The sequence below is a fragment of the Peromyscus maniculatus genome, chromosome 8 (genome assembly GCF_049852395.1).
Source record: "Peromyscus maniculatus bairdii isolate BWxNUB_F1_BW_parent chromosome 8, HU_Pman_BW_mat_3.1, whole genome shotgun sequence".
Taxonomy (NCBI): Eukaryota; Metazoa; Chordata; class Mammalia; order Rodentia; family Cricetidae; genus Peromyscus; species Peromyscus maniculatus.
Window position 1 is genome coordinate 83,440,213 of NC_134859.1, and position 24,653 is coordinate 83,464,865.

At 45.6% G+C, this 24,653-nt stretch overlaps 1 protein-coding gene across 2 annotated transcripts in view; it reads left to right on the forward strand.

The window, feature by feature from the left end:
• Skap1 (src kinase associated phosphoprotein 1) overlaps nt 1-24,653 on the forward strand; it is a 299,075-nt gene that overhangs the window by 47,290 nt on the left and 227,132 nt on the right. For both annotated transcript variants that reach the window (XM_016007706.3, XM_042282697.2), the window contains exon 3: nt 13,175-13,200. In XM_016007706.3, the coding sequence (XP_015863192.1) occupies nt 13,175-13,200 (26 nt within the window). The remainder of the gene's footprint in view (nt 1-13,174; nt 13,201-24,653) is intronic.

The following is a 24,653-nucleotide window of genomic DNA, read 5'->3' on the forward strand; positions in this document are numbered from 1 at the left end:
ATGCTGCCTTTTGTGTTCAGAGTGTCCTGGCAATGTCTCACGACATTTCTGAAAGCAGAGAACCCCTCAAAGGTAGGGCAGATCCGGAAGGCCCGAGACTGAACCACCAGGGGCCTCTGGCCTGTGTTGATACAGTCACACACCTGGTTGTGCTCCTTAGTTTGGGGTCACAGTCTGTCACAGTCTGTATGATTTAGAGACTTGAGACCTGATGTCAGGTTCAGCTCCTACTGCACTAGCTCTGTACAAAGAAATCGATGAAGAAGAGTGATGAGCTAGTGTGGAACCCCGTAAGGAAGGAAGAAGGGAGGTTGAAGACACATCAGTAAGTAGGCTGAGGTGAATGGAGGAAAACTGTGAGAGACCGTTTTAAAAATGATTTCTGAATTTTTGTATGTACGTCTCTGTTCTTGACCAAAGAGAGAGAGAGAGAGAGAGAGAGAGAGAGAGAGAGAGAGAGAGAGAGAGAGACCAGAAGAATGGGAGTTTTAATGAGAATTTCAGCAGTCCTTAGGTGACAGATAAAAGCTTGCTTTTCAGTCTGATTTTGTATGTTTATTCAGATTTCCGTGAAATGGGAGGGAGGGAAATAATATTACATCTTTAATTAGAAGTCTGTTGTTATTTTTCAATTAATCTGTGTCAGTAGCCTTAGCGTTTGTATTAAATCATTTTCCTTGTGAAGGCTTTTAACGAGGAGACAAATGGATTGTATTTATATATTGGATACTTGTATTTGGTCGTGACTTTTGAAGCATGCTTTTGCTGGTCATCTTGTGGTTAGTCTTTGAAGCCAAACTTTGGCAAACAAGCAAGCAAGCAAACAAACAAAAAAACCCTCTTTGTTTGGATTGAGGGATTTATTTATTTATTTAGGAGACAGGGTCTTAGAATAGAAGAACCCAGGCTGGTCTTGAACTTGTAACCCTCTGGCCTTAGCCTCCCGAGTGCTGGGATTGTAAGTGTGTGTCATGATACCTAGCTACCTGATGAAGACTTTAATTTAGCAAAGCAGTCTTAATTTTAGCTTCCTCCTACCATACCCACTTCCTCCCCCTGCCTTGCTTCTGTGTGAGTAGTTTAAGCAAACTGAAGGCACCCCACGTTTATCTTATTTGGAATAAATCTATGCTCTTGCCTAGTCTACAGCGTGGCTGGGGTGCACTGCCTCTCTGGCACCGTCCCCTTTCCCTGAGATGGACTGCACAGCTGCTCGGACCTCAGAGAGCTCTCCTGCGTCTGACTTAGCAAGCATTTATCGAACACAAGCTCTAGGCCGTTTCCTCTTCCAGCTCAAGGGCACAGACCGGAAGATTATAACGCAGCGGGATGGAGTGCGCAGGTGTGCCGTGGGCGGGGCTAACACAGGAGACTGGGCGTGGCCTCGGAGCTCCAGCAAGTGTGTGCAGAGGAAGGAGGCATGAAGGGACAGGGACGATTGCAGCAACGCGTGACAGCAGAAACGGAAGCGGGAGACTTTGCTCCTCCCGAGCCGGGATGAGGCATTGGAGGATTTGCAGCAAGAGCCTTTGAGGTCATTAGAATAATGCAGGTGCTAATGACAAGAACAGCTGATGTTGATTAGAAGCCTGCCAGGTGCCAGGTGTGACGCTCAGTTCTTTATGAGGATTGCCTCTGTTAATTATCAAGAATTATATGAAACAGGGATGATTTTTATTTCTATCTTAAAGAGGAGGAAATGGGGTCTGTATCTCAGGTCTCGCTGTTAGAAGATAGAGCCGGGGCTCCCTCCGGACCTTCTGGGTAGCCTTGGCTCTTCACAGTCGCGACATTAACCTTTCAGTAAGCGGTGAAGATACAGGGTCAGAGGGACCGAGATGAGGGCAGATGGACCACTTAGCATCTGGGTATCCTGGACTTGGTGGTGCATTCTGAGGGCTCAGATGAATGGATTCAGTGTCTGCAGAGATGGGCTAAAAGGATGGTAAGGAACTCGGCTTGGTGGCTGATGGGATGTCCACACCAACAGAGGAAGAGGTAGAAAAAGGGTTCCTAGTTCTAGCTGGGTGAATGGTGAAGCCATACGTTGGCATAGAGGACACAGCAGCAGGAGAGATTTGGGGACTTCCGGAACGGCGGGTGATTATTCTTCACAGAGAAGAGCTGACCAATAGTCTCTCCTGCTTCTGAACATCAGAAACCAGTCAGCAAGCGCGGACACTGTAGTCAAGTCTCGGGCCACTGGTTTCTTCCCAGGGCAGCCTGAGCACCATGGCTGTTTCTCCAGGCTCCTCAAAGACTCTTGTCCTTTTGCCTCACAAGCCTAGACAAGTCCTAACCCTGGTAGGCTCAGCTGTCCAACTACCTGGTGTTTACGCTTGGGTGGCTAGTTGGGGCCAGAGGAAAAGGACGCAGTTGAATCGCCACCACAGTAAATCCTAGTCTCCAACCACAGATGAGCATGTAGTGATGGTTGGCAATGTGTTCACATGCTCCAGGTCAGCAACTGCTTCCGTTGGCCTCGGTCCCCACCTCCCACCAAAGGGCAAACAGGCTTTCGGGTTGGAGCTCCTCCAGTATCCTGCTCTGCCTCTTCCTCAAGCATACCTGCTTTGGGGTGGTAAGCTGGTCTCTGCCGTCTACTCTACTGACCAACCTGCCTGGGTCTGCCCGCTCTGTCCTGTGACCTTCCTTCCCCTACCCCACTAGGTGGCTGCTTCTGTCTGACCCCGAACCCCCCTTAGTATTCTTTATCTGCAGCAAAATGACAAGTATCCACCGTATCCAGGCCTGGGCACTTCTGGGCCCCAGGTTGTTGATTTTTTTTTTTAATCATTTTGGTGTTCTGGATCAATCACACAACTTCTACACAATTTGACTGTTTTAGGCAAACTGGTCCAGGTTTGAGTTTTTTGTGTCCTTAGTCCCTCACGGCAAATAGCCGGCACTTACTAACCTCTTGTTTGTGGAGACAATGAACTCGTCGGTGTTTGTAACCTGAGATGGAGTGGAGTGAGATCCACATGTGGATTGCCTGGATGAGTTCCGAAATGGTGAAGCTGGAATTTCTTTGTGTGGAACTCTTGTCACCAGGTGAAGAATATGACCATGTTCCTAACGAGGAAAATACCAAAAATATGCTAGTAAGAAGTGTTTGACCAAGAAGATTTTGAAGTGATCGTTTTTAATAGCAACCATTTCATTTTCAAACGAACAGTACACTTTCAAACCTGTTCCTGATGCTGCACAAGATAAGCTAAGGTGGCCCCACAATGTGGACTTGTAAATTCCTGTGGCTGGTGGGGGGGGAGGGGCTGGAGATGGATGGCTTAGTGGTTAAGAGCACACAGTGCTCTTGCAGAGGTCCAGAGTTCGATTCCCAGCACCCACATCAGGTGTCTCACAACCACCTCTAGCTCCGACTCCAGGGGACCCACCTCCTCTGACCTCCATGAGATTCAAAAGCCATTCCATCATCCTGCAGGGAAGCGCCCAAAGGGGAAGGTTGAGAGTAAACCCCCGTGGTGCGGGCAACAGCTCCTGTATCACCACGTTTCCCGTCTGTACATTGAAGGCTGAGATAAATGATCTGAAAGGTCCTCATGGTCATAAAACCCACTGAGTGTTAGGGTCTCAGTCACAAGGTCCCCCAGCTGTCATTTGTTTACAGCAAGGTGTCCCGGTGGCCGACGTGAATCCATCCAGTGCCAGAAATAAAATCAAGTCTCCAACCATCCACGATGACAAAAATCACAAAGACAAAAGGTTTAAAATATGATGATCAGTTGGAGTGCTACGCATGTGAGCATCCTGTGTTGCCTCCAGCACCCAGGCTTGGAAGCAGAGGTACCTGTGACTTTCCTCTGCCGTCTGCCTGTGGCCTGTCTCCCAGTCTTTAACCAATCTCTTGCCTTTCACTCCTTCTCAAAGGCCTCGAACTCCTCTGCCTCCCAAGCACGTTGCATCTCGCTGCCAGATTTGACCTCAGCAGACAGCATCCACCCTGAAACTCAAGCAAACAACAGATGCAGCTTTCAGTGACTCCGTTTTCTCTTGGCGTGGGAGAGGGCAGGGGGACCTACATTGTGATCTGATGGTATGGTCTTTGACTTTGTCACATTCTATCGAGTGAGCATTTTTCTTTGATTAGTTCAGTAAGTTATAGTTCATTGTCTCTTACATGCAGGGAGGATGGAGATTGTGAGGGCAAATGAGTGAGATTTCCTTGGAAGGAACCAGTCGCTTGCTAAACAGTAGGGAAACAATGCTAGAAAGTGGGTTTCCCATTTTATATCAGAAAGCAGAGTCACGGACTCACCAAGGAGAGCACCTGGTTTCGTACTACTCATATCCAGACTGGATCACCATTATTGTATTGCTGTGTGTGTGCGTGTGCGTGTGCGCGCGCGCGTATGCTATGGTACACATGTAGAGGTCAGAGGACAACTCTGTGGAATCAGCTCTCTCATTCTCCCTTTACATGGGTCCCAGGGACAGAACTCAGGTCATTAGACTTGTCCCCAAGTGCCTCCTTTACCCACTAAGCTGTCTTGCCAGCCCCCAGAGCAGGGTTTTAATTGACTATGGCAGTGACTACATGGTCACTTTAGTGGCAAACAGGGTGTTATTTCATTTCTTTTTTATTCCCTAGGAATGGCTTAAAAATTGAGAGGGTCATAGTGAGCTATAATTATATCAGTATCAGATAATGTCACTTGTGACCATGGTCCTTCTGTGATTTGGAGAACGCTGTGTTGTCCTGTGGGGTGAATTTCTAAAACGTATACATATAGACTCAGGACCACAGAAACATCACACTTCCCCGAAGAACCCAGGACCTTCTTATGGCAGGTCTTTCTGTTGCTAGATATAGGTGCATGGATTGTCTGTTGTTACCACAGTATTTGATAGTCATTATTTCAAGTTGTCTCTCTCCATATGTAACTATCTTATCTTTTGGACAAGATTCCAAGTTCCTCACAGGTAGGCACAAAGTATTGTGCTTTCAGTGGCACTGAAGGAGCTAGGCCCAGATGGCACATCATCTCTCCATCACAGGCCTTCCTTCGGCTGTTTGTGTAAGGCTGGTGTCAGGACCCAGGGGTCCCAGGCCTCTGATGCCTCCACCAGATACTTCCACCAGATGGCGCCATTTTTCCGTTTCTGCTCTTGGGTGTCAATGGCCACGTTACCCTCTGCCACTGGCTCGTTCTTTCTGCACTGGTTCTGGGACACTGGCAGCAGACAGAGAACTCAAAGGGCACCTTTCCGAGTGAGGAAGAGCTTAAGAAAACAAATGGGATGCCCAGACTTTAGCACTGTTCAGCAACGCCATGTTCTTGGGCATGAAATCAGTCTTCACCATATGGCTCATTGCTCAAGGTCAATTGCAAGGGGCTTTGTTAGTCTTACCAACTTGCCATTGAAGCACAGCTCAACTAGGTGTCCACTTGGATCCTAAGAGTCCATTCCTGATACCAGAGCAACACTTCGGTCAGTGGTAGTCTTAGTGGTCTGTGTGGATGGACGTCATCCTACGGAAGAGATGCTCTAATGGAGTCAGGGGCAACCCAGACAGCAAGCATTTCAAACAGCCCAAGTATGCACTCCGAAAGGACTGGTGCTCTCTTACCAAAAGGAAATTCGAATTTGAACATCCCTAAGTCATTAAGAAAGATTTGAGCAAGCAGATGGTTTATCAAGGCAGGAATGGTATGCTATGCCTTCTATTAAGTCCCAGGTAAAATAACATTTTTAATGCTGCAGTTGCAAAAAACTAATCATCTAGATGTTCTAAATTTGTAACATCCCAGATGTTGACCTTTCTGGATTGCTAGTTTTATAATGCCAGGATAGTCCTGTTGTGTCTAACCCATGCATCTCATCATTTAAAAATTTATTAGGTTTTTTTTCTTTTTTGTTTGGGGTGTGTGTGTGTGTGTGTGTGTGTGTGTGTGTGTGTGTGTGTGTGTGTGTGTATGTAGGCAGGGGCATGCCACAGTGGATGAGTGAAGGTCAGCAGACAACTTTCTGGAGTTAATTCTTTTTTTTTCTTTCTTTGTTTTTTCTGGGTTTATTTTTTATTTTATTTTATTATTTTATTTTATTTTTTTGAGACAGGGTTTCTCTGTGTAGTTTTTCACCTTTCCTGGACCTCACTCTGTAGACCAGGCTGGCCTTGAACTCACAAAGATCCACCTGGCTCTGCCTCCAGAGTGCTGGGATTAAAGGTGTGCACCACCACCGCCTGGCTGGAGTTAATTCTTACCTTCTGCCTTGTTTTGGAGACAGAGACTCATTGTTTCTCTAACTATGCAGCATAGCCAAGGCTAGCCCACTTGAAAACTGGCAATTCTCTTGTATTCATCTCCTGTTTCACCGTAGGCGTGCGGGATTACAGATGTGCACTTCTTCATCCAGGGGTTTCCAGGCTTATAAGCAATGGTTTTACATGCCGGGCCATCTCCTCTGTCTTCCTACCACTTTGATGGCTGCAGGGAGATGAAGGCGGTACTGACCCAGCTGAAGTCCATGGAGTTTTCTCCAGGGGAACAGAGAACCTGTATACTACTTTTCATCAGTTTTTATTGGGTTTCTCGGTCCCTGAAGACCAGCTGTGGACTCTGAATACCTGTGATCTAACCAGCCTGTAACACTAACTGGCCATCTGAACAAGTAGTTGTAACTTCCCTTAAGCTCTGGATTTGTTTTTACATTGTAGCCGCTAAGAAAGCACCTGATGTGGAATTTAAGAGCTTCAGCCGAGACATCTGAGTCAAATGTCTGACTTTCCCGAGTCTTGTTTTCTCCATCTGTAAAATGGAGATACTAGAGGTGGGGGAGGCAGCTGTGGGTGCTAGTGCTCGCTCTATAAGCTGGCCGCTCTGGCCTTGACTGCCTGGAGCCCAAGCAAAAGCTGGATACAGTGTACACATCTGTAATCCCAGCACTCTGAGATGGGGCATAGAGACAGGAATTTCCTGGAAGCTCGAGGGCAGCTAGTCTGGAGTCTGCAACAAAATGAGAAAACCAAGAGACCTGCCTTAAAACAAAACAAAGGTAAGCTTTCCCCAGACTTCCCCTGACCTCTACATGCCTGCGCTCACACATAAGGGGGGGGGGGCGATATAGTTTTAAAACAAGGAGTTAATAATACACTGACTTCCCAAGGTTACTATAAAGATTAAATAAAATATGTGAAATGTATTCACAGCTTAATGCTTAGCATGCATTAAGTACTGAGTTTGTACATTCTTTTATTATAATTAGAAAATGGAATTACTTTTCCTTCTGAGGTAGTTTCAACAATATTAGGGTACTTAGAGTTATTTGTCTACCTCCTGCATCAGGATATATCTAATTACCTGGACAAGAGATGAAAGCTCTCGGTGCTTTTCCCCCATAACCACGTTTATTGCTTGGTTTGTGGTCAAGAATCTGACCGCTTCTCCTTGACCCTAACTAATGGTTTGGAGTCAATTGCTTCATTTTCGGCAGAAATCTAGTAATGCATCCTGTGAGTTAAGGTGGCAATTCAGAAGAACAGGTTTACAGTTCCTTATTAAGATGTTTGTTTAGAAAGCAATTGCTGCCGGGCGGTGGTGGCGCACGCCTTTAATCCCAGCACTTGGGAGGCAGAGCCAGGCGGATCTCTGTGAGTTCGAGGCCAGCCTGGTCTACCAAGTGAGCTCCAGGAAAGGCGCAAAGCTACACAGAGAAACCCTGTCTCGAAAAACCAAAAAAAAAAAAAAAAAAAAAAAAAAAAAAAAAAAAAGAAAGCAATTGCTGTGCTGGGTGCGCTGATGCACACCTGTAATCCCATATAGGCAAGAGCATTCCACAATTCAAGTTCAAGGCTAGCCTGGGCTACATAGTGAACTGTAGGTCAGCCTGGGCTATACACACACACACACACACACACACACACACACACACACTGGAGGGTGGAGGGATGGAAAGCTCCAGTTCCTAGGCTTGGAAACCGTCTGCCTCGTTAATACCATGGACAAGTTATTTCATCTTCGGTTTCCTTGTTTTCATTTTTAAAAATGTGCTTAATAATAGAAGAAGAATAATGTTGAAAAGTGGGTGGGAGTGCTTGGAAAGGTCCCAGCTACCCAGGGAACAGATCTTAGCATTGTCTTGTTTATTACCATTGCTACCATTGTGGTTACTGCTGGGGCTCTGTTTTCTCTCAACACCACGAGCTCTATTTATCTGCTGTACCTGTCCTCAAGCTGAAGTTTAGTTGCCAATATCTTTAATTGAAAAATCCTGAATAACAAACTTTACCATGCATGTACGTTAAATATATTTTCTTTATATGCATATGAGTGATTTGCTTACATGTAGGTCTGTACACCACTTGCATGCCTAGAGCCAGCAGAGGACAAAGGATGTTGGATCCCCTGGGACAGGAGTGACACTTTGTTGTGAGCCACCATGTGGGTGCTGGGAATCAAACAGGGAACTTTTGAAAGATCAGCCAGTGTTCTTAACTGCTGAGCCATCTCTCCAGCCCCAAACCATGCATGCATTTTAATTTTTGCATGCAAAATGAAAAGACTGTTCTGCAGCCCAGCTAGACACAAAGACAGGCTAGTTTGTATTGGATGTGAAAATAATCACTGTCAATATGGCCCAGCATCTTCTCTCCGCTCACGCTGTACTATTTTGTTTTCAGTCCCGAATTCCATTTGCATGGACCTGGTGAGGCTGAGCGTGGCTAGTGCAGAGGAATGATAGCTTCCCTTTCCTATAGAAGCTGAAGGTTCAAAGAAAAGATTAAAGAAGTGTTTGTTATCTGTCCTCACAGGCCTGGCCGGGAATTCTCGGAGGCTTTTGAGCTAGAATCAACTCTGTGTGTGTGCGCACTGTAACTCTGTGTGCGCACTGATAACGTGTTTCCTTATGTACACTTACTTCTTTTGCAGTCTTTGTGTCTTGGTTTAAAACACTTAGCTCCAGATTTGTTGTGCTCTCTGGCTTAAAGAGACTTGTTTTTAGAGTGAAGTGTAGGAATTGGAAGGTGTTGGCAGGATTTAACTAACTGTCTCCCAAAGAGCACAGAACTCTGCAGGCACAGGATACGTGTAACCAGATGAGATGAAGACCTCAAATGTGTCCAGCCGAGAATACGCTGGGGCCCTTTCTTGAGAGTTGACATTGCTGGTATTTTATAGTTTCCTCTTAGCAGTGCCCTCTGGGGCTGGGGATATAGTTCAGTTGGTAGAGTACCTGCCTAGCATGAGCAAGGCCCTGGGTTGGACGCCTCAGTGCAGCATAAGCCTGGGTATAGAGGTTCACACCTGTAACCCCAACACTCAGGAAATGGAGGCAGGAGGATCAGTAACTGAAGGTCATCTTTGGGAATTTGAGGTTAGCCTGGGCTATGTGAGACTAGTCTTTAAAACAAACCAAAACAAAATGTCCTCTGTGGGTAGTGTGTTTTTGCTGTGTTTGCTCCTGTGTTTAAAGCAAACTTCCTTTAGACTATTGTATTAAAACTTAGAGCAGGAAGAAAGGAAAAGACTCGATAGAAAAGAAAGGAACTAATGTTCACTCCCACCAAGTTCAACACATGAGCATCACCAGATAAAAATTAATAATCAATATTACATATATTTAAAATGTGCAAGCAGATGATTTGATAGCTACATTGTAAAATGGTTACATTTTAATTAGCATATCCACCACCTCCCACCTGAAGTTGCCTTTCTTGTCAGGATGAGTCAGACCTACTCTTCACCTCTTCCAGGTATCTAATGTAGTTTTGTTGACTAAAGTCACACACTACACATTAATTAGATCCTTGTAACATATTTATCTTTTTCTTCTTGTTGTTACTCCCGCTTAATATTTAAATTTATTGTTTTATTAGTTGATGTGCCCGAGTATTTTGCCTACATGCTTGTCTGTGCAATGTGGTCATGTCTGGTGTCTGCAAAGGCCAGAAGAAGGCATTGGATCCCCTGGGTTGGTGGTTATAGACAGTTGGGAGCCATTATGTGGGTGCTAGGAATTGAACCAGGGTCTTCTGGAAGAGCAGCCGATACTCATAAGTCTATGTGAACTTATGACATGGCCTGTCTTCTTGACTAACAAGAGAAACCAAGAAACCTGGACCTGATAGAGAAGGGAACTGAAAATAGATGTTGGGGTGGGGATAGTGGGAGAAGGAGGTGCGGAGAAATGCTGAGAGCGACAATAACATGTTTTACTTATTTCATAATTTGCTCAGAGTCAGTCTTTACAAACACTGCTGCTCCCTGGCTCGATGGTCCTCACTCGCTCTGGACCAACAAAACAGAGCAATATAGGAGTAGTATTGGTTAGTAAAGCTCTTTTTATTGTTGTCATTAACATTTGGGAAAGAGGTGTGTGTGTGTGTGTGTGTGTGTGTGTGTGTGTGTGTACCCTTGTTTATTTATTTATTTTATTTTATGTGTATGGGTATTTTGCCTGTATGTGTATCTGTGTACCACAGGCACGCCTGATACCCACAGAGGCCAGAAGAGGGCATCTGATCCCTTGGAATTGAAGTTACAGATGGTTGTGAGCCACCATGTGGGTGCTGGGAATCAAACCCAGGTCCTCTGGAAGGGCGGCGGTTGGTGCTTTGAAGTGCTGAGCCGCCTCCCACCCCCTGATTTCTCCCTATGTTTAGGTAGAAGATGAGGAATGGTAAGAACTGGGTGCTGGAGCGCTGCTTCAAGGCAGGGTGGAAAGTGGCAGAAGCTGGGCTGCTGTTCACTGTCTGATGATCTGCTTGGGTGCTTGCTCAGATGTGAACAGGGAATGTCCTCCACAGGCTCGTGTGTCTTAACACTGTTGGGAGGTCACAAGAACCTTTAAGAGGTCTGGCTCGCAGAGGTGAGGCACTAGGGAGCGATCCCTGGAAGATGACAGCCCTGGCCATTTCCTGCGAAACTCTTTTTCTGACGGCAGCCTCAGTGCCACCAGCCACCCTTCCACCAGCCACCCTTTCCACGGCCACCATTTCTCACCAGCCACCCTTCCACCAGCCACCCTCTGCCCCCATTTGCTGCCTGGGTCTATGTCCTCCCTCACCAAGATGGACTGTATCCCATAAAGCATAAGCCAATAGAAATGTTTCCTTATTGCTTCTTTTTTTTAATTTTTATTTTATGTGCATTAATGTTTTGCCATGGGTTTTGGGTCCCCTGGAACTGGCATTACAAACAGTTTTGAGCTGCCATGTAGGTGCTGGGAATTGAACTCAGGTCCTCTGGAAGAGCAGTCAGTGCTCTTAACCACTGAGCCGTCTCCCCAGCCCCCTATTGCTTCTTCTTATGTGTCTTGTCACAGTGATGAGAAAAGAAGGTGATGCCACTGTGTTTCCCAGGAAGGAGTTTGGGGCAGTGGTCCGCTGAACCGTGCTAGGTGGAGTCTGACCGGCTTTGCAGTCACCCACAGCTGAATTAGATGTAGGCCAGTTCTGGTGTGCCCGTGTCCTTACGGACATCCCTTCTCCTGGATGTAGAAGCCTGCTGGCCCCCACCTCTCCCTTCCCACCTCTCCTTTCCTGCCCTTCCTCTGCCCTCTCTCGAACCCGGTACTTTATATGTCTCTTCACCCCGTGGTCAGATGACGTGGGTCAAGGGGAGCAAACTCTAGCTTTCTGCTCTGATTTCTTCTTCTTCTCTAATAACTTCCCTCCAGCCGCCTCTGTTTTATGGCAGCTTCCTCCCCACCGACCTCTCACTGCTCTATTTTCTATGGTATGGAGAGTGGTAGAGAAATAGTCTAGATCTTAGCCTGATACTCCCCCTTAATGTAGCCAAATCTAATTTTAGTCATGCTGACACTGGGCGACATCATTGCCACCCAAGTATGGCCTTTCCCTGAACCGTCTGTGGTTATGGACCCTTTTGGTTTGATTAAGAATTCAATTAAAAACATGTACTTTTCCTCCTAGAAAGCCTCAGATACAAATTCCCAAGAGGCCAGGATGAGAATTGCAAAACATTCATCCCACTTAGTGGTGTGGAAGGCTTCAGGTCTGTTCAAAGAATTAAGGTGTAGTCACCGTGAGCCTGATGGAATATACTGGGGGGAAGGACATGAGGACGTGAGGACGTGAGGAGAGCCAGCGTTTGAATAGAGCACTCTGCCATGAAGAAAATGGGGTTGCAGATGGACAGACTGAAGGGGTGAGGGGAGGGTGTGCTTCGTTTTACGAGAGCACACACGCTGATGGGAAGGGCCAAGTCGAGAGGAAGAAAGTGGTCATCATACCCTGGAGGAAAATCAATACGGAATAATGTGAGTTTCCTGTGAGGGCACTAAGTAGGCTTCTGTGGATAACCACCCTAAGTGACATTGTTTCTGTGTGTGTTTGGGGACGGGGGAGTAAGTCAGGTTCCATAGATGTGATTTACAAGCCATCCATTCCATCGTGGTCTTCAGTACTTCAGACCTCAAGGGCTGTCGGTGCCGCCCATCATTTCACAAAGTGAGGGGAGAGGAGAAGGATCCGTGGATGCCATGGGCCCGTGGCGTTTCTGGGCTCAGCTGCTACGGTGTGAGACCACTCTGGTTCACCTGTCGGGGCCTCACCTGTGCACTTGAGCGCAGCTGAGGATGCATTCTTGGTACTCGAGTTTGGGTCGTTCTAACAATAGGAGCATCATTGGGGTTTGCTGTCCAGGCCAGTGGTGCTGATGGTGCTGTAATCCACAAGGCAGGTGTCTCAATAAAGAACCATCTTGCGCAAACCGTGAGCCACCGTGGGCTTCCTTCCTAGTTATGCCCAGGTGTTTTTGTTTTTGTTTTTTAATTTAACTTATTTTTATTTTATGCTCATTGGTGTTTTGCCTGCATGTATGTCTGTGTGAGGGTGTCAGAAGCCCTGGAACTGGAGTTACAGATAGGTATGAGCTGCCATGTGGTGCTGGGAATTGAACCTGGGTCCTCTGGAAGAGCAGCCAGTGCTCTTAACCACTGAGCCATCTCTTCAGCCTCCATCCCAGCTTTAAAAGGCACTTTGCTTAGTTGCTGCAGCAAATTGATGCAGCTTTTAAGCCATTAGGAATCTTGAAAACACCAAGGACAACTTGCTTTTCTTAACGCCAAACTCGGGCTGATGATGGACTGTTTAGCTTTTTTGCACTAGGTCTCCAGACATGGTGTACGAACCACAGTTGAAACATTCAAGTTTGACTGATCTCCACTCTTTTCTCTTGTGTTTTAGGTACTGCTGGGATTTTCAGCCCCAGGGTGAGTACTCCTTGACCATAAGTAGTTTTATATTAAGAATGTGTAGATGATTTCGTTGTGTCTTCTAAGCCTCTCCACAGAGCAGCACTAGCCATTTCTGAGCAAAATCAGTGGAGTGTTTAATTAACCTTCACCCCACTGGGCCCCCCCTCCCCGATCTGCTATTTCAGCAACCAGAGGCACCATGCCTTGAATGGCTGCTGGATTATTTTACTGAACCAGAGCAATAATATGCCTTTATTCCTTGAGTTTCGTTCTATGCCAACGGGATCCTGCAATTCAAATAGAGCGGTGGCCAAGACCATAATAAAATCCTTGGGTGGGTTCCAACTTGGCTAATCCTTCATTTGCCCCCAGAAATAAATTCTAACATTCCATCCTCCATCACAGTGTCCTTCCACACAGACTGCCTGGCAGCAGAGAAATGTCAGAAGTGGAGCCGTGTTGGAATTCCCACCAGAACAGTGCTATCACATTTTAATATGAGCCTCGCTGCAGCCTTGGTGCTTCTAATTGCTTTCCAGTCATTGTTTTCCTGCCTTTTCTTGATGAACCCAGCATCTGGCACGATTCTGAAAAGCACGCCAGACAGCTGTATGCAAAATTAAAAATAAAGCCTGAGATTAGAACACATTTGTAAAAGGTTCAAAGTTGGACTGTTTTTGAAACTTCAAGTCCTCGGAGCGGATGTGTGCCATGCCGCCCGCCCGCCCGCCCGCCCGTCACGCTTCTTGGTGCTCTGGTTGAGGATGGTGGGGGCAGCATCCTGAGAGTTCCTTATCTCAACTTAGGAGACACGGAGATTTTCGCCTTCTCAGAGAACTGCAGAGTTTTGCATCCCACTTATGGAATGCATTATGAATTGTTTGGCACCATGACCTTTTAAAAACCAGTCCATTTCCAGTACCACTTACTGTCTCACTAGCTCTGTGTGCTCTGTCTCACTGGGTCTTAACGCTTCCAGGAACTTAGTGTGGAGTGATGATGGAACTATTTTTTTTTTAAATTTGTGTGTGTGTGCGCGTGCGCGCATGTGCACACATGCGAATGACCTGGGGTGTCTCCTTAACTGATCTGTTTTATGTATGAGGCAGGGTCTGTTGTTAAACCTGAAGCTCACATACTCCTGCTCCAGCTTTACATGGGTACCCGAGATCTGAACTCTGCTCTTCATACTTTCCCAGCAAACACTTCATCCACCGAGCGTCTCTGGAGCCCAGATGGTATTACTTTGACTGAAATTTTAGTTTCCTACTTCATATTTGTTATAACATATTTTCAGAATACGTAAGACTGTCTTTAAAAACAAATTTTACTTTTTTTAAATTTTTTTTTTGGGGGGGGTTTGAGACAGGGTCTATGTGGCTCTGACTGTCTTGAAACTCACCATATAGGCCCGGCTGGCCTCAAACTCAGAGGTTTCCCCCAGCTTCTGCCTCCCGAGTGCTGGGACTAAAGATGTGTGACACGATATCCAGCAAAAGCCAGCTTTAATAAACATAAAAATAATATGTTTTAAAGGACTTTTTAAATTCCCGTAAGCCAAGGTCAGGCTCCTGCGTGATCACATGACCTGGCATGACTGCATCAAGAGCCTAGATGGAGCCATGGAGGATGGTGCATAAAACACAGCAGTTAGTTTTGTGAAATGTGAAACCCACATTCAGAGACCCAGCCTACAGCTGAGGGTTTAACAGATACTCACCCAAAACCACCGGGGGCAGGGCATGGCGGCTGAATGTCAGAAATGAACGGACCTTGGGAGCAGAACTGATTTCCTAAGGAGAAGTAAAGAGTGAGTGTCAGAACCACGGTCTAGAAATGTGCTGAGAAGAGCAAATCCTTCTGGAGCTCTGGAACCGAACACGGGGCACATCTTACAGATTCTTAGAATGGTGGTACTTCCGCCACACCCGACACACAAAGACAATGGTGGGAAAAGTGTATAGCATGACCTTTGCTCGTCAGGAAGTACACGGAGGAATGTTCAACCAGAGAGCCCCATAGTCCCGCTCCTTCTGCTACAGACATGGTGGGAGAGAGGGACATCTTGTCCTTTGATTAGTTATTTAACTGCCTGTGTTTCAGAAGCTGGTGTGGTGGGTGGGTGTAGGAGCCCATAGAGGCTCTCCAGTGAGACCTTACTCAGGGTCAGAGAATCTGAGCTTGCTTTACCCAGCAGGGCTGCATAAGGAGATGATCTGGCCACGGGTGTGTTTACCAGGTGTTTGGAAGGGTCTACACTTGGTTGCATGGTGTGTTTTGATCTTGCACGGGGGAGATCTTTTGCCTCTCCCCTTGACATATTACAAAAAGCCCTTTTGAATAAACCTAGGAACTGAGTATTGACCCAGGGCCCTCCTGAAGCTACCCTGTGTCTCTTTCTTGTTGTCTCTTTCTATCTTTCTCTCTAATGTTTCCTCATTCCTCTCTCCTCCACCCAAGAACCCTTTGAAAGGTGGGAGTAGGTCAGAGCTGGTCTCCCACGGACTCCCACAGGTGGGAACAACTGGTCTACCCACGGTACTACCGGGAGAGCATGAAAAGAACAGGCATGTGCAAGAAGCTCGCAGAAGCTTTTTGCTTTTGTTTTTGAGACAGGGTCTTGCCATGTAGGCCAGGCTTGGCTCAAGCTTTATTGAGATATCATTCACATAGCATAAAATTTATCCTTTTAAAGTGCACAGGTTAGCAGTTTTTAGTATATAGCCCCTGAACTGTGTGATCACTGATACCCATTTCAGAACATGCCCATCACTCTCTTAAGGGATCTTGTACCCATCTCAGAGCCCATCATCTTCATCACTGTGTGTGACTGTCTCATTGCAAGACTGTTGAAGGTCAGTGAGTGTAAGCACACTACTAGACTAGGAAACACAGGGCAGGGCAGTGTGTTTATAGTAAAAACACTAATTCTTCCCATACACTTTCACTCTCACACTATTAGTTCACTGTCACCTTCCTCAATGATTCATGTGTGTGTGACAAAATTTCTCCTGGGGAGACACTACACACATATCTACTCACCCCAAATAGGGAGCCCAAACTGACAGACCAAAGTATGGATACTATCAAAGTCCAACTTGGTGAAAAATGAATTTCATTGGGCTACTTCCAGGAGCAGAAATGACTCAAACACAGCTCCATCACCAAAGCCCACCCCAGCATGGATGACAGCTCACAAAAGCTGAGAATCTGGAGCACACTGCACAGCCTGCAGGCAGCTCAAGAAGTTGGAGAGTGTCCTGTCCGGGTGCCTCAGTTGGTCTAAACCTCTCCCAGGCAGCTCAGCTAGGCTGAGTGTTCATCCCACCCTGGCTTGTCTGAGATTCTTGTTAGCAGCTTGGCTTGTTTCTTCTGGTGGGGAGGGGCCTAGTGAATCTGGTCAGTTTCAGGGAGTTCCTGAAGCTGTTTTGAGTAGCTTAAGGAACTTCCCTGCAGGATGCAATGTTTCAGCCTGGGAGGAAACTGTTTCTTACTCAACATCATCTCAGAAAAAAATAATCCTAAGAATTATCAGAGGAAACATAAATGGAACAGTTCCTCTTTTGTTGTTTTGTTTTTGGTTTTTGAGACAGAATTTCTCTGTATAACAGTCCTGGCTGTCCTAGAACTTCTTCTATAGAAGAAGCCAAGCTGACTTCAAACTCACAGAAATCTGTCTGCCTCTGTCTCCTGAATGCTGGGATTAAAGGCGCGTACCACTAAGCCCAGCCATTTCCTTTTTTTTGTACTTAAAGGTTTAAAAAAATCTATCCATCCATCAAGCCATCCATCCATCTAATCTATCTATCTATCTATCTATCTATCTATCTATCTATCTATCTATCTATCTATCTATCTATCGTGTGTGTGTGTGTGTGTGTGTGTGTGTGTGTGTGTGTGTGTGTGTGTATACATGCACATGTGTGAGTGCCCATGGAGGCCAGAAAGGGTGTCAGATACCCTAGTTATGAGCAGTTGTGGGCCTCCTAAGTTAGTTGCTGCAAACTGAACTCGGGTCCTCTTAGAAGCAGCAAGCGCCGTTAACCACGGAGCCGTCTCTCCAGCCTCTCTAGTACATTTTGATAAGAACCCAAGTCTAGTCAGTAAATTTTTTAAAAAAACATATTTCACAATGAGAATTCTATATTCATGTCAAAGTAAACTGATTTTTAAAAAAACATAGGTTGACAAAAACAAATAATGCAAAGTATTAAAAGAAAATGCAATTATAAAGCCACATTGAAAAAGCCCAGCACGCTGGCTCCATGCCTGGATTCCCAGGACTCAGGAGGCAGAAGCAGGAGAATTGCCTCAAATTCAAGGCCAGCTTGGTCTATCTCAGGAATTCAAGGTCAGTCAGAGTTACATAGTGTGTCCCTGTCTCAGAAGACCAAGACCAGACCAGCACTAACAAAAGTGAAGTGACATGACTATTACGTCTTTAAAAGACCTAAGTGGTTTGCCAATAAATGTGTGAGTTTTACCTTCATCCAAGTCAGACAAAGTGTAAAGAGTGGTATCTCTGAGAGAATTAGGAATTTGTCTATGGACTATTTTTATATTATTTTGAAATTACTTTTAGGAGCTGCAAAAGATGACTGAGTGGTTAAGAGCACTGGCCGCTTTTCCAAAGCCTGGCATTTGATCCCCAGCAACCACCCGCTTCCTCAAAGCCATCTGTAATTCTAGTCCAGGGGAAACTACACCCTCTTCTGGCCTCTGCTTACATCAGGCCATATACATATATACGGGATACACAGACATACATGCAGGTAAACACCCATACCATACAATAAAATAAAATAGTGTTTTCAAAAAGTATTTTTTAAAAAGGTTTATTTATGTATTATCGTGTGTGTGTGTGTGTGTGTGTGTGTGTGTGTGTGTGTGTGTGTGTATAAATGTGGGCATGCATGTGCCACAGCACATAGGTGAAGGCCAGAGAATAACTCTTTCCACTTTTATAGGGTGTGTGTCGGGGGGGGGGGGGGGGGGGGTGCGCGCGCACATGCGCGTGCGTGGAGCTCAAGTCTTTGCCCAGCAGAGTACCTTTACCCACGGAGCTTTCTTGCCAGGCCTCATGTGTTGCTGCTTTTGCACAGGTTTAAAATTCTTGGGTTGGAATGTAGAGTGCTTGGCTGGTGTGGCTGAGGCTCTGGGTTCAATCCCCAGAACTGCCGAAAAGAATCCTGTCGAGGTTTACTAAAAAGTGAGGTTTACTTTATGTCTGTCGTGAGGCCCAGCAGATTATTGCATAAGTTCATGTGGCTAGATGCGAAAGCACACAAGCAACGAACTGCTTTGTGTGTTTTATTCCAAGTTCATGTTTTAAAAGGGGAAGAACATGAGTTTGAAGCGAATTGAATTGGAGTCCCAGCTCTTCCTGAAAGCTCCGTGAGACCTGACCAGTGTTTTACCCTCTTGGATCATCCGTTTCCTCTTCTCTCCAGCTTCATTATTATCGATGTCACAGTCCTTACGAGTTCTAACCACGTGATAACTCAAAAACAGTGCTTGCCATGTGGTAGCAAGTGGGACTCTAAAGGGGACAACAGGTATTTTTGTATCTCAAAGTAGAGGTGAGCACGAAAATGCATGTGTGGAGCTTTGAGAATAAGGATTTCTTATCTTTCCATAAAATTCCTCCGCTCCAGCTGACCCCTGCCTGGGACCCTCTAAGCCACATGTCTGCATCTCTGAGGTGCACATTCACAGGCAGCGCCAACACAGCTCTTCCTGGTAAGCTTACTGACGGGCTTGTTGCTCACACAGTGTCGGAGACATGTTGGATGAGAACATGCATGCCGCTTCACCTCTCATCCCTGACCACCACATACTTGAAACATGTAGTTGTGACAGCTACAAGAGGCAGAACATGAAAGCGGCGAGGAAACATCATCTTTACATGAAGAGGGCGGCGGTAGGATTACCTTTGAAGTCCCTGAGAAGTGTTTTTGAATTAATGGAGTGCACAGTGATTTTCCTAAGTTCTATTTATGAAAATGCCCTTTGCCTTCCTGCCAAGAGGCTTTAGCACAGCCCCGAGAAGGATTTATACAAAGAAACACAATCCAAATTTATGATGTGTTTGCAAATGTAAGAAAAAGTCTGAATTTACAATATTTGTAATTTATTGTTAAGTGTCTTTCTACCACTCTCCCTGGAATGCTGCTATTTTATAAACATGAGCATTGGTTACAAACGTAGACTATCCCAACCTAATGCTACTTTTTAAAGGGGACTCAATCAGCGTGTTTCCCAAGGGGATTAATGAGGGAAATGTCCACAGGACTAATGCTCCTGCCGTTGGCTTTGGCCAACCTTTTTAGTGTCAAGGGTCTTGACAGGAAGTTCTGTGCGTTGACTTCTTTCAGGCATTTCCACCCTTTCCATACTTGCTGCATTTTTTTTAACACATTGATCTATAGGAAGTGGATGTACGCATAAAGTTCGTGATTGCTTTTAATACCTTTGCAAATATGTCCCCCTGTTTTTCATCTACTGGCTCCGTTTCTGAGTGGAATCGCACACTTTAAAATCAGTGTACTAAGTGTTTGGTGACTGACTTACTGTCCTTGGGCATCAGGTATACTTCTGTATGTGGACATAACAGAGTGCGTGCCTGGAGCCTCCAGAGGCCAAAAGAAGACATCAGATCCCCGTATGCAACTAGAGTTAAAGACTATAATAAGCAGCCATGTGGGAATTGAACCCAGGTCCTCTGGAAGAGCATCCAGTGCTCTTAACTGCTGAGCCATCTCTCTAGCCCCATCTTTTTTTTTTTTCTTCCTTTTTTTTTTGGTTTTTCGAGACAGGGTTTCTCTGTGTAGCTTTGCGCCTTTCCTGGAACTCACTTGGTAGCCCAGGCTGGCCTCGAACTCACAGAGATCCGCCTGCCTCTGCCTCCCGAGTGCTGGGATTAAAGGCGTGCGCCGCCGCCACCCGGCTTTTTTTTTTTTTTCTTTTTGAAGTCGATATTTTCCAAGATGTTTATTTCCTCCTAAATGTGTATTCTGGAGTAGATAATATTGAGGCACAAAACAACAACAAAATCCAGCTTGGTGCTGGAAAGATGGCTCAGCCATTAAGAGTACAGGGATGCCCTTCCAGAGGACCGACTTTGGTTCCCAGTGCACCTGCCCGTCAGGAGGCTCACAGCCAGGGTGGCCGCAGAGTCACTAAGAGGAAAAGGACCTCTATGCTATGGGCAAGGTGATTTGTATGATGCGTCAAATCAAACTTGCAGTCACTGCTGACTCTACTGAGGTCAAGAGAGGGAAAGCAGTCCTGTGAACCCTCTTTACCTTTATCAGCCGATCTGAATGGGATACACACTTGCTGCTTGAAGAGGTTACTGATCGTAATTCATCTCTAAAGGATGTTTTCCAGACAGATAGAGTGTTCCCACCGCAGTCCCAGGGCGAGAAGACTGAGGCAGGAGAAGAAATGATCTAAGCCAGCCTGGGCTGTATAATGGGGTTATGTCTCAATCAATCAATCAATCATATCTTCCTAAACTTCCCTCCTACCCCCCCCCTCTCTCTCTCTCTCTCTCTGTGTGTGTGTGTGTGTGTGTGTGTGTGTGTGTTCATGGAGAGGTCAAAGGACAACTTGTGTGAGTCAGTTCTTCCCTTCCAATGTGTGGATCCCAGGGATCAAATTCACATTATCAAGCTTGGTGGCAAATGTCTTTACCCAGTCCATTAAAAAAGATTTAATTATTATTTTTTTAAACAATTTATCTTTATTTTATGTGCATTGGTGTATGCATGTATGTCTGTGTGAGGGTGTCAGATCTTAGAGTTACAGACAGTTGTTAGCTGCCATGTGGGTCCTGGGAATTGAACCCAGGTCCTCTGGTAGAGCAGTTGGTGCTCTTAACCACTGAGCCATCTCTCCAGCCCCTTAATTATTTTTTTTAATGTAGAAGATAAGTGGAGTTTATTATGAAGTAAAGTGGACACATTCATGGAGTGAGAATGGGCAATGGCCAGAGAGACTGTTGTTCAAACCTAGCTTTTTACTTAGGCTTTATATTATCATCATTAGCAGTAGTAATAGAATTCCTCTCATTTTTGAAATTATATTATAATATAATCTCCTTTCCTTCTCCTCCCTCCAAGCCCTCCCATCTACCCCTTTGCTCTTTTTCAAATTCATGTCCTCTTTTTTCATTAATTGTTGTTGTATGCATACATGTACATGCATATATATTCCTAAATAGAACCTTCTCGATCTTATCACGTTACTCATATGTATGTTTTCAGAGCTGACCATTTGGTGCTGCATACCCAACTGCTGTGCTCTTCCCTTGAAGAACACCCTTTCTCGCACTCTCAGCCTCCCTTAGTTGCCTGTGGTTCTTTGTGTAAGCTTGAGGCCTTACATTAGTTTCTCAAGTCTCTAGAATAGATGGGCTCCTATGCGGTGCTTTCCTGTCTAGGTGACTGGCAGCCCATTTGGATTAACTCTTAAGGGAGAGAACAATGGAGTATCATTTTCTTTACCAGAAATCTGTCTGCATAATAACCAAGTGATGCATCTTACCCTTAAGATTTATATGCTTTTCCTGTGTTAATGATGCTGCAATAAAAAGGGGAAAAATGGGGAGACATTCCATATGAAACTTCCAGTTCAAGAGACTGAACATTGAATAGATGATGATGTCAGTGAGAGTCTTGGGTTGTTAAAGACACACATGGATGCTGTGGCATGCGTAGACAGGGATCTCTGTTCGATCTTGGCAGGGGCATGGGAGGCAGGATCTTGTCACTTTTCCGTTACAGCCTTGGTGGTTGCTGGAGGTCTGCAGTACTCACAGAGCTAACTCACTTCTTCATGGTACGTCAAACGCTGCTTTACATTTTCAGACCCGTGAATCTTACAATCCACCCTTTACTGTGTGTTGGTCTATCTCTATCCCTTGGGCTGTCAGAATACTTTCCATAGATCAAGCAGTAGCCTATTGAAAATAGTGTCTCATTCTTTATTTTTTTTTATTATTTTTTTTGTTTTTGTTTTTTTTTTTGTTTTGTTTTTCGAGACAGGGTTTCTCTGTGTAGCTTTGTGCCTTTCCTGGAACTCACTTGGTAGCCCAGGCTGGCCTTGAACTCACAGAGATCCGCCTGCCTCTGCCTCCCGAGTGCTGGGATTAAAGGCGTGCGCCGCTGCCGCCACCACCGCCCGGCTCTCATTCTTTATTTTTAAAGCGAATGATTCATTATTTATATACGTGTGTATAAGCCTGCATGGATTTCTGTGTACCAGGGGCATGCAGGAGCCGCAGAAACTGGAGTTACAGGAAGTTGTAAGCCACCATGTGGGTGCTGGGAACCAAACTCAGTTCCCCTGCAGGAGAAGCAAGCTCCATCTCTCCAGAGATCTCATTCTTCTTTAACAAAAGACTGGAAGTCAAAGGCCTGGTAGCTTCAAGCGCTTTCACTAAGTCATGGAGACTAATAGACCCTAGAATGAACCGGGCTTGTAAATGGGCGCCAAGACCCTGCTGTAGTTAGTTTGGAAGGAAGAAAAGGGGATGATGGGAAAACACAGTGAGGTGAGCTAACAGTAACAAAATTACTATGTTCGTGTGGATTTCTGTTTTCAAAGAATTTTCCTACTATGGTGCTTAAAGCATGATAATACCAGAAAGGGAAATGCCAGGTCCGAGCTACACTTAGGTCTGCACCATTTGAGCTCATTTTCTGTGATGTAGGGTCAAAACACTCAGGATTCACCATAAAAAAAAAAAAAAATTAACAGATCGATCTGACTAAGCTTGGAGAGTTAAAAGCTGGTGAGCATGAAACCCTTGCTAAAAATGATATTTCGAAAGTCATCCCAGCAATACTATGACAATAAATTTGAACTGTGAATGAGACCACTTCCTTCCTGGTCATGTGTGGCTTTGTCAGTTCCCAGATCCACATGGAGTGGAATTGCTATTACCACAAATAACAACAATTTGTATTTTGGTTGATACTGTAAACTCAAGTTGCTGGCTGCCATTCCTTTGACTGCTTTGCCTTTGCATAATGATCACGTGATCATGGTTGATAAAGCGAACGGCCTTGGTGGACTAGGGCTTAGCAGTCAGGGTGGGTGGGGTCGAAGCCTGACTCTGCCACTTCTGGTCACTTCTGTGGCTTTGGGTCAGTTGTTAAGTTGTTTCATTTCAACACTACAGTGTCTCCATCAGCATCTTTGGGATGGTAACATGTCCTCTGGTTATACTGAGGATTTCCCGAGATAGTAAACGAAGAGCCTTGACCCACAGCCTGTACCCAGGAAGAATCCAGCAAGCTAGTCTACTTAGTACTGTAGCTGACTGTCTCCAGCAAATCAAACCATACCGAAATGAAGTTGGCGAGCTTACAGTGGGAGAGGAGGGCAGAGAGTGGCGTGGTCCAAAGGAAGCAGAACCGCAGACCAATAATTCTAGGTTATGGTTGCCGGGCTGCTGCTGATCAATGCATTTGTCTTACAGCATATTTATCTGCGTACCATCAGATGCGGCTTCACACATTTTTGAATTCTGTCAAGATCTCATTACTATTGAAAATATTCCAACTCAGCAGGTTCCATTTTGGTCCCAGCGAGACTAACAGTGGTAGATGGAATGTGTTAGTGTAAAGCTGGCACCGTCGGTGACAGGCTGTAAAAGACAGTTTGCTCTCTGAAGTGTGTGTTGTCACATATGAAATTGTCTCGTTGGAGCTGTGGCTACCAGCCCTCCAGTTGGCCAATGTCTAGGAGTTGTACCTTTATGCAAAACATAAGCAGGGTTAAAGATCTCAGTATTTTCCAGGAGTGGTGGGGGAAGAAGCAGAAGAATACCGTGGTGTGTGTGTCTGTCTGTCTCTGTGCCTCTCAGTGTCTGTCTGTGTCTCTGCCTCATCTCTCCCTCCACCCCCAACTTCTTCCTTTCCTTTTTTCCATGAGCTGGGATGATGCTACACACTGCAGCTCACCCTACTGGCTAAAATGAGAAACTGCACCACAAAGGACCATTTTCGTAGAAAGCGGGGGAGGGGCCTGCTGAGGAAGTGCGTCTTAAGCAGCAGGGCTTCCATGGGCCTTTGCCTCTCCAGTTTCCTGCGGCCTGATGTGGTTCATTTGAGACTATTATTAAGCTGTGCTGTCCTTGGGTCCCTGGAGTCACAGGTGTTTTGTGTGACTGTTCTTCGGGGTCCCTTCGCTTCTGTTTCCTATTATTTATACTGCAGCTCCAACAATGCTATTCTTAGCCTGGTCACGGAATTAGAAAGCAGTGTCCTTAAGAGAGAGGACTTACGTTCAGAACTTACGCTCCAATTGCCTGTCCATTGAAGACCTAGTTGGAGCAACTTTTAAAAAGAATGACAAATGGAAACTTTCTTCACCTGGCCTCTCATTCATTCTGCAGATTTAATGATGTTTGGTACTATTATACTCACTGCCATGACCTTGGAGGTGGGAGGGGCGGCGGG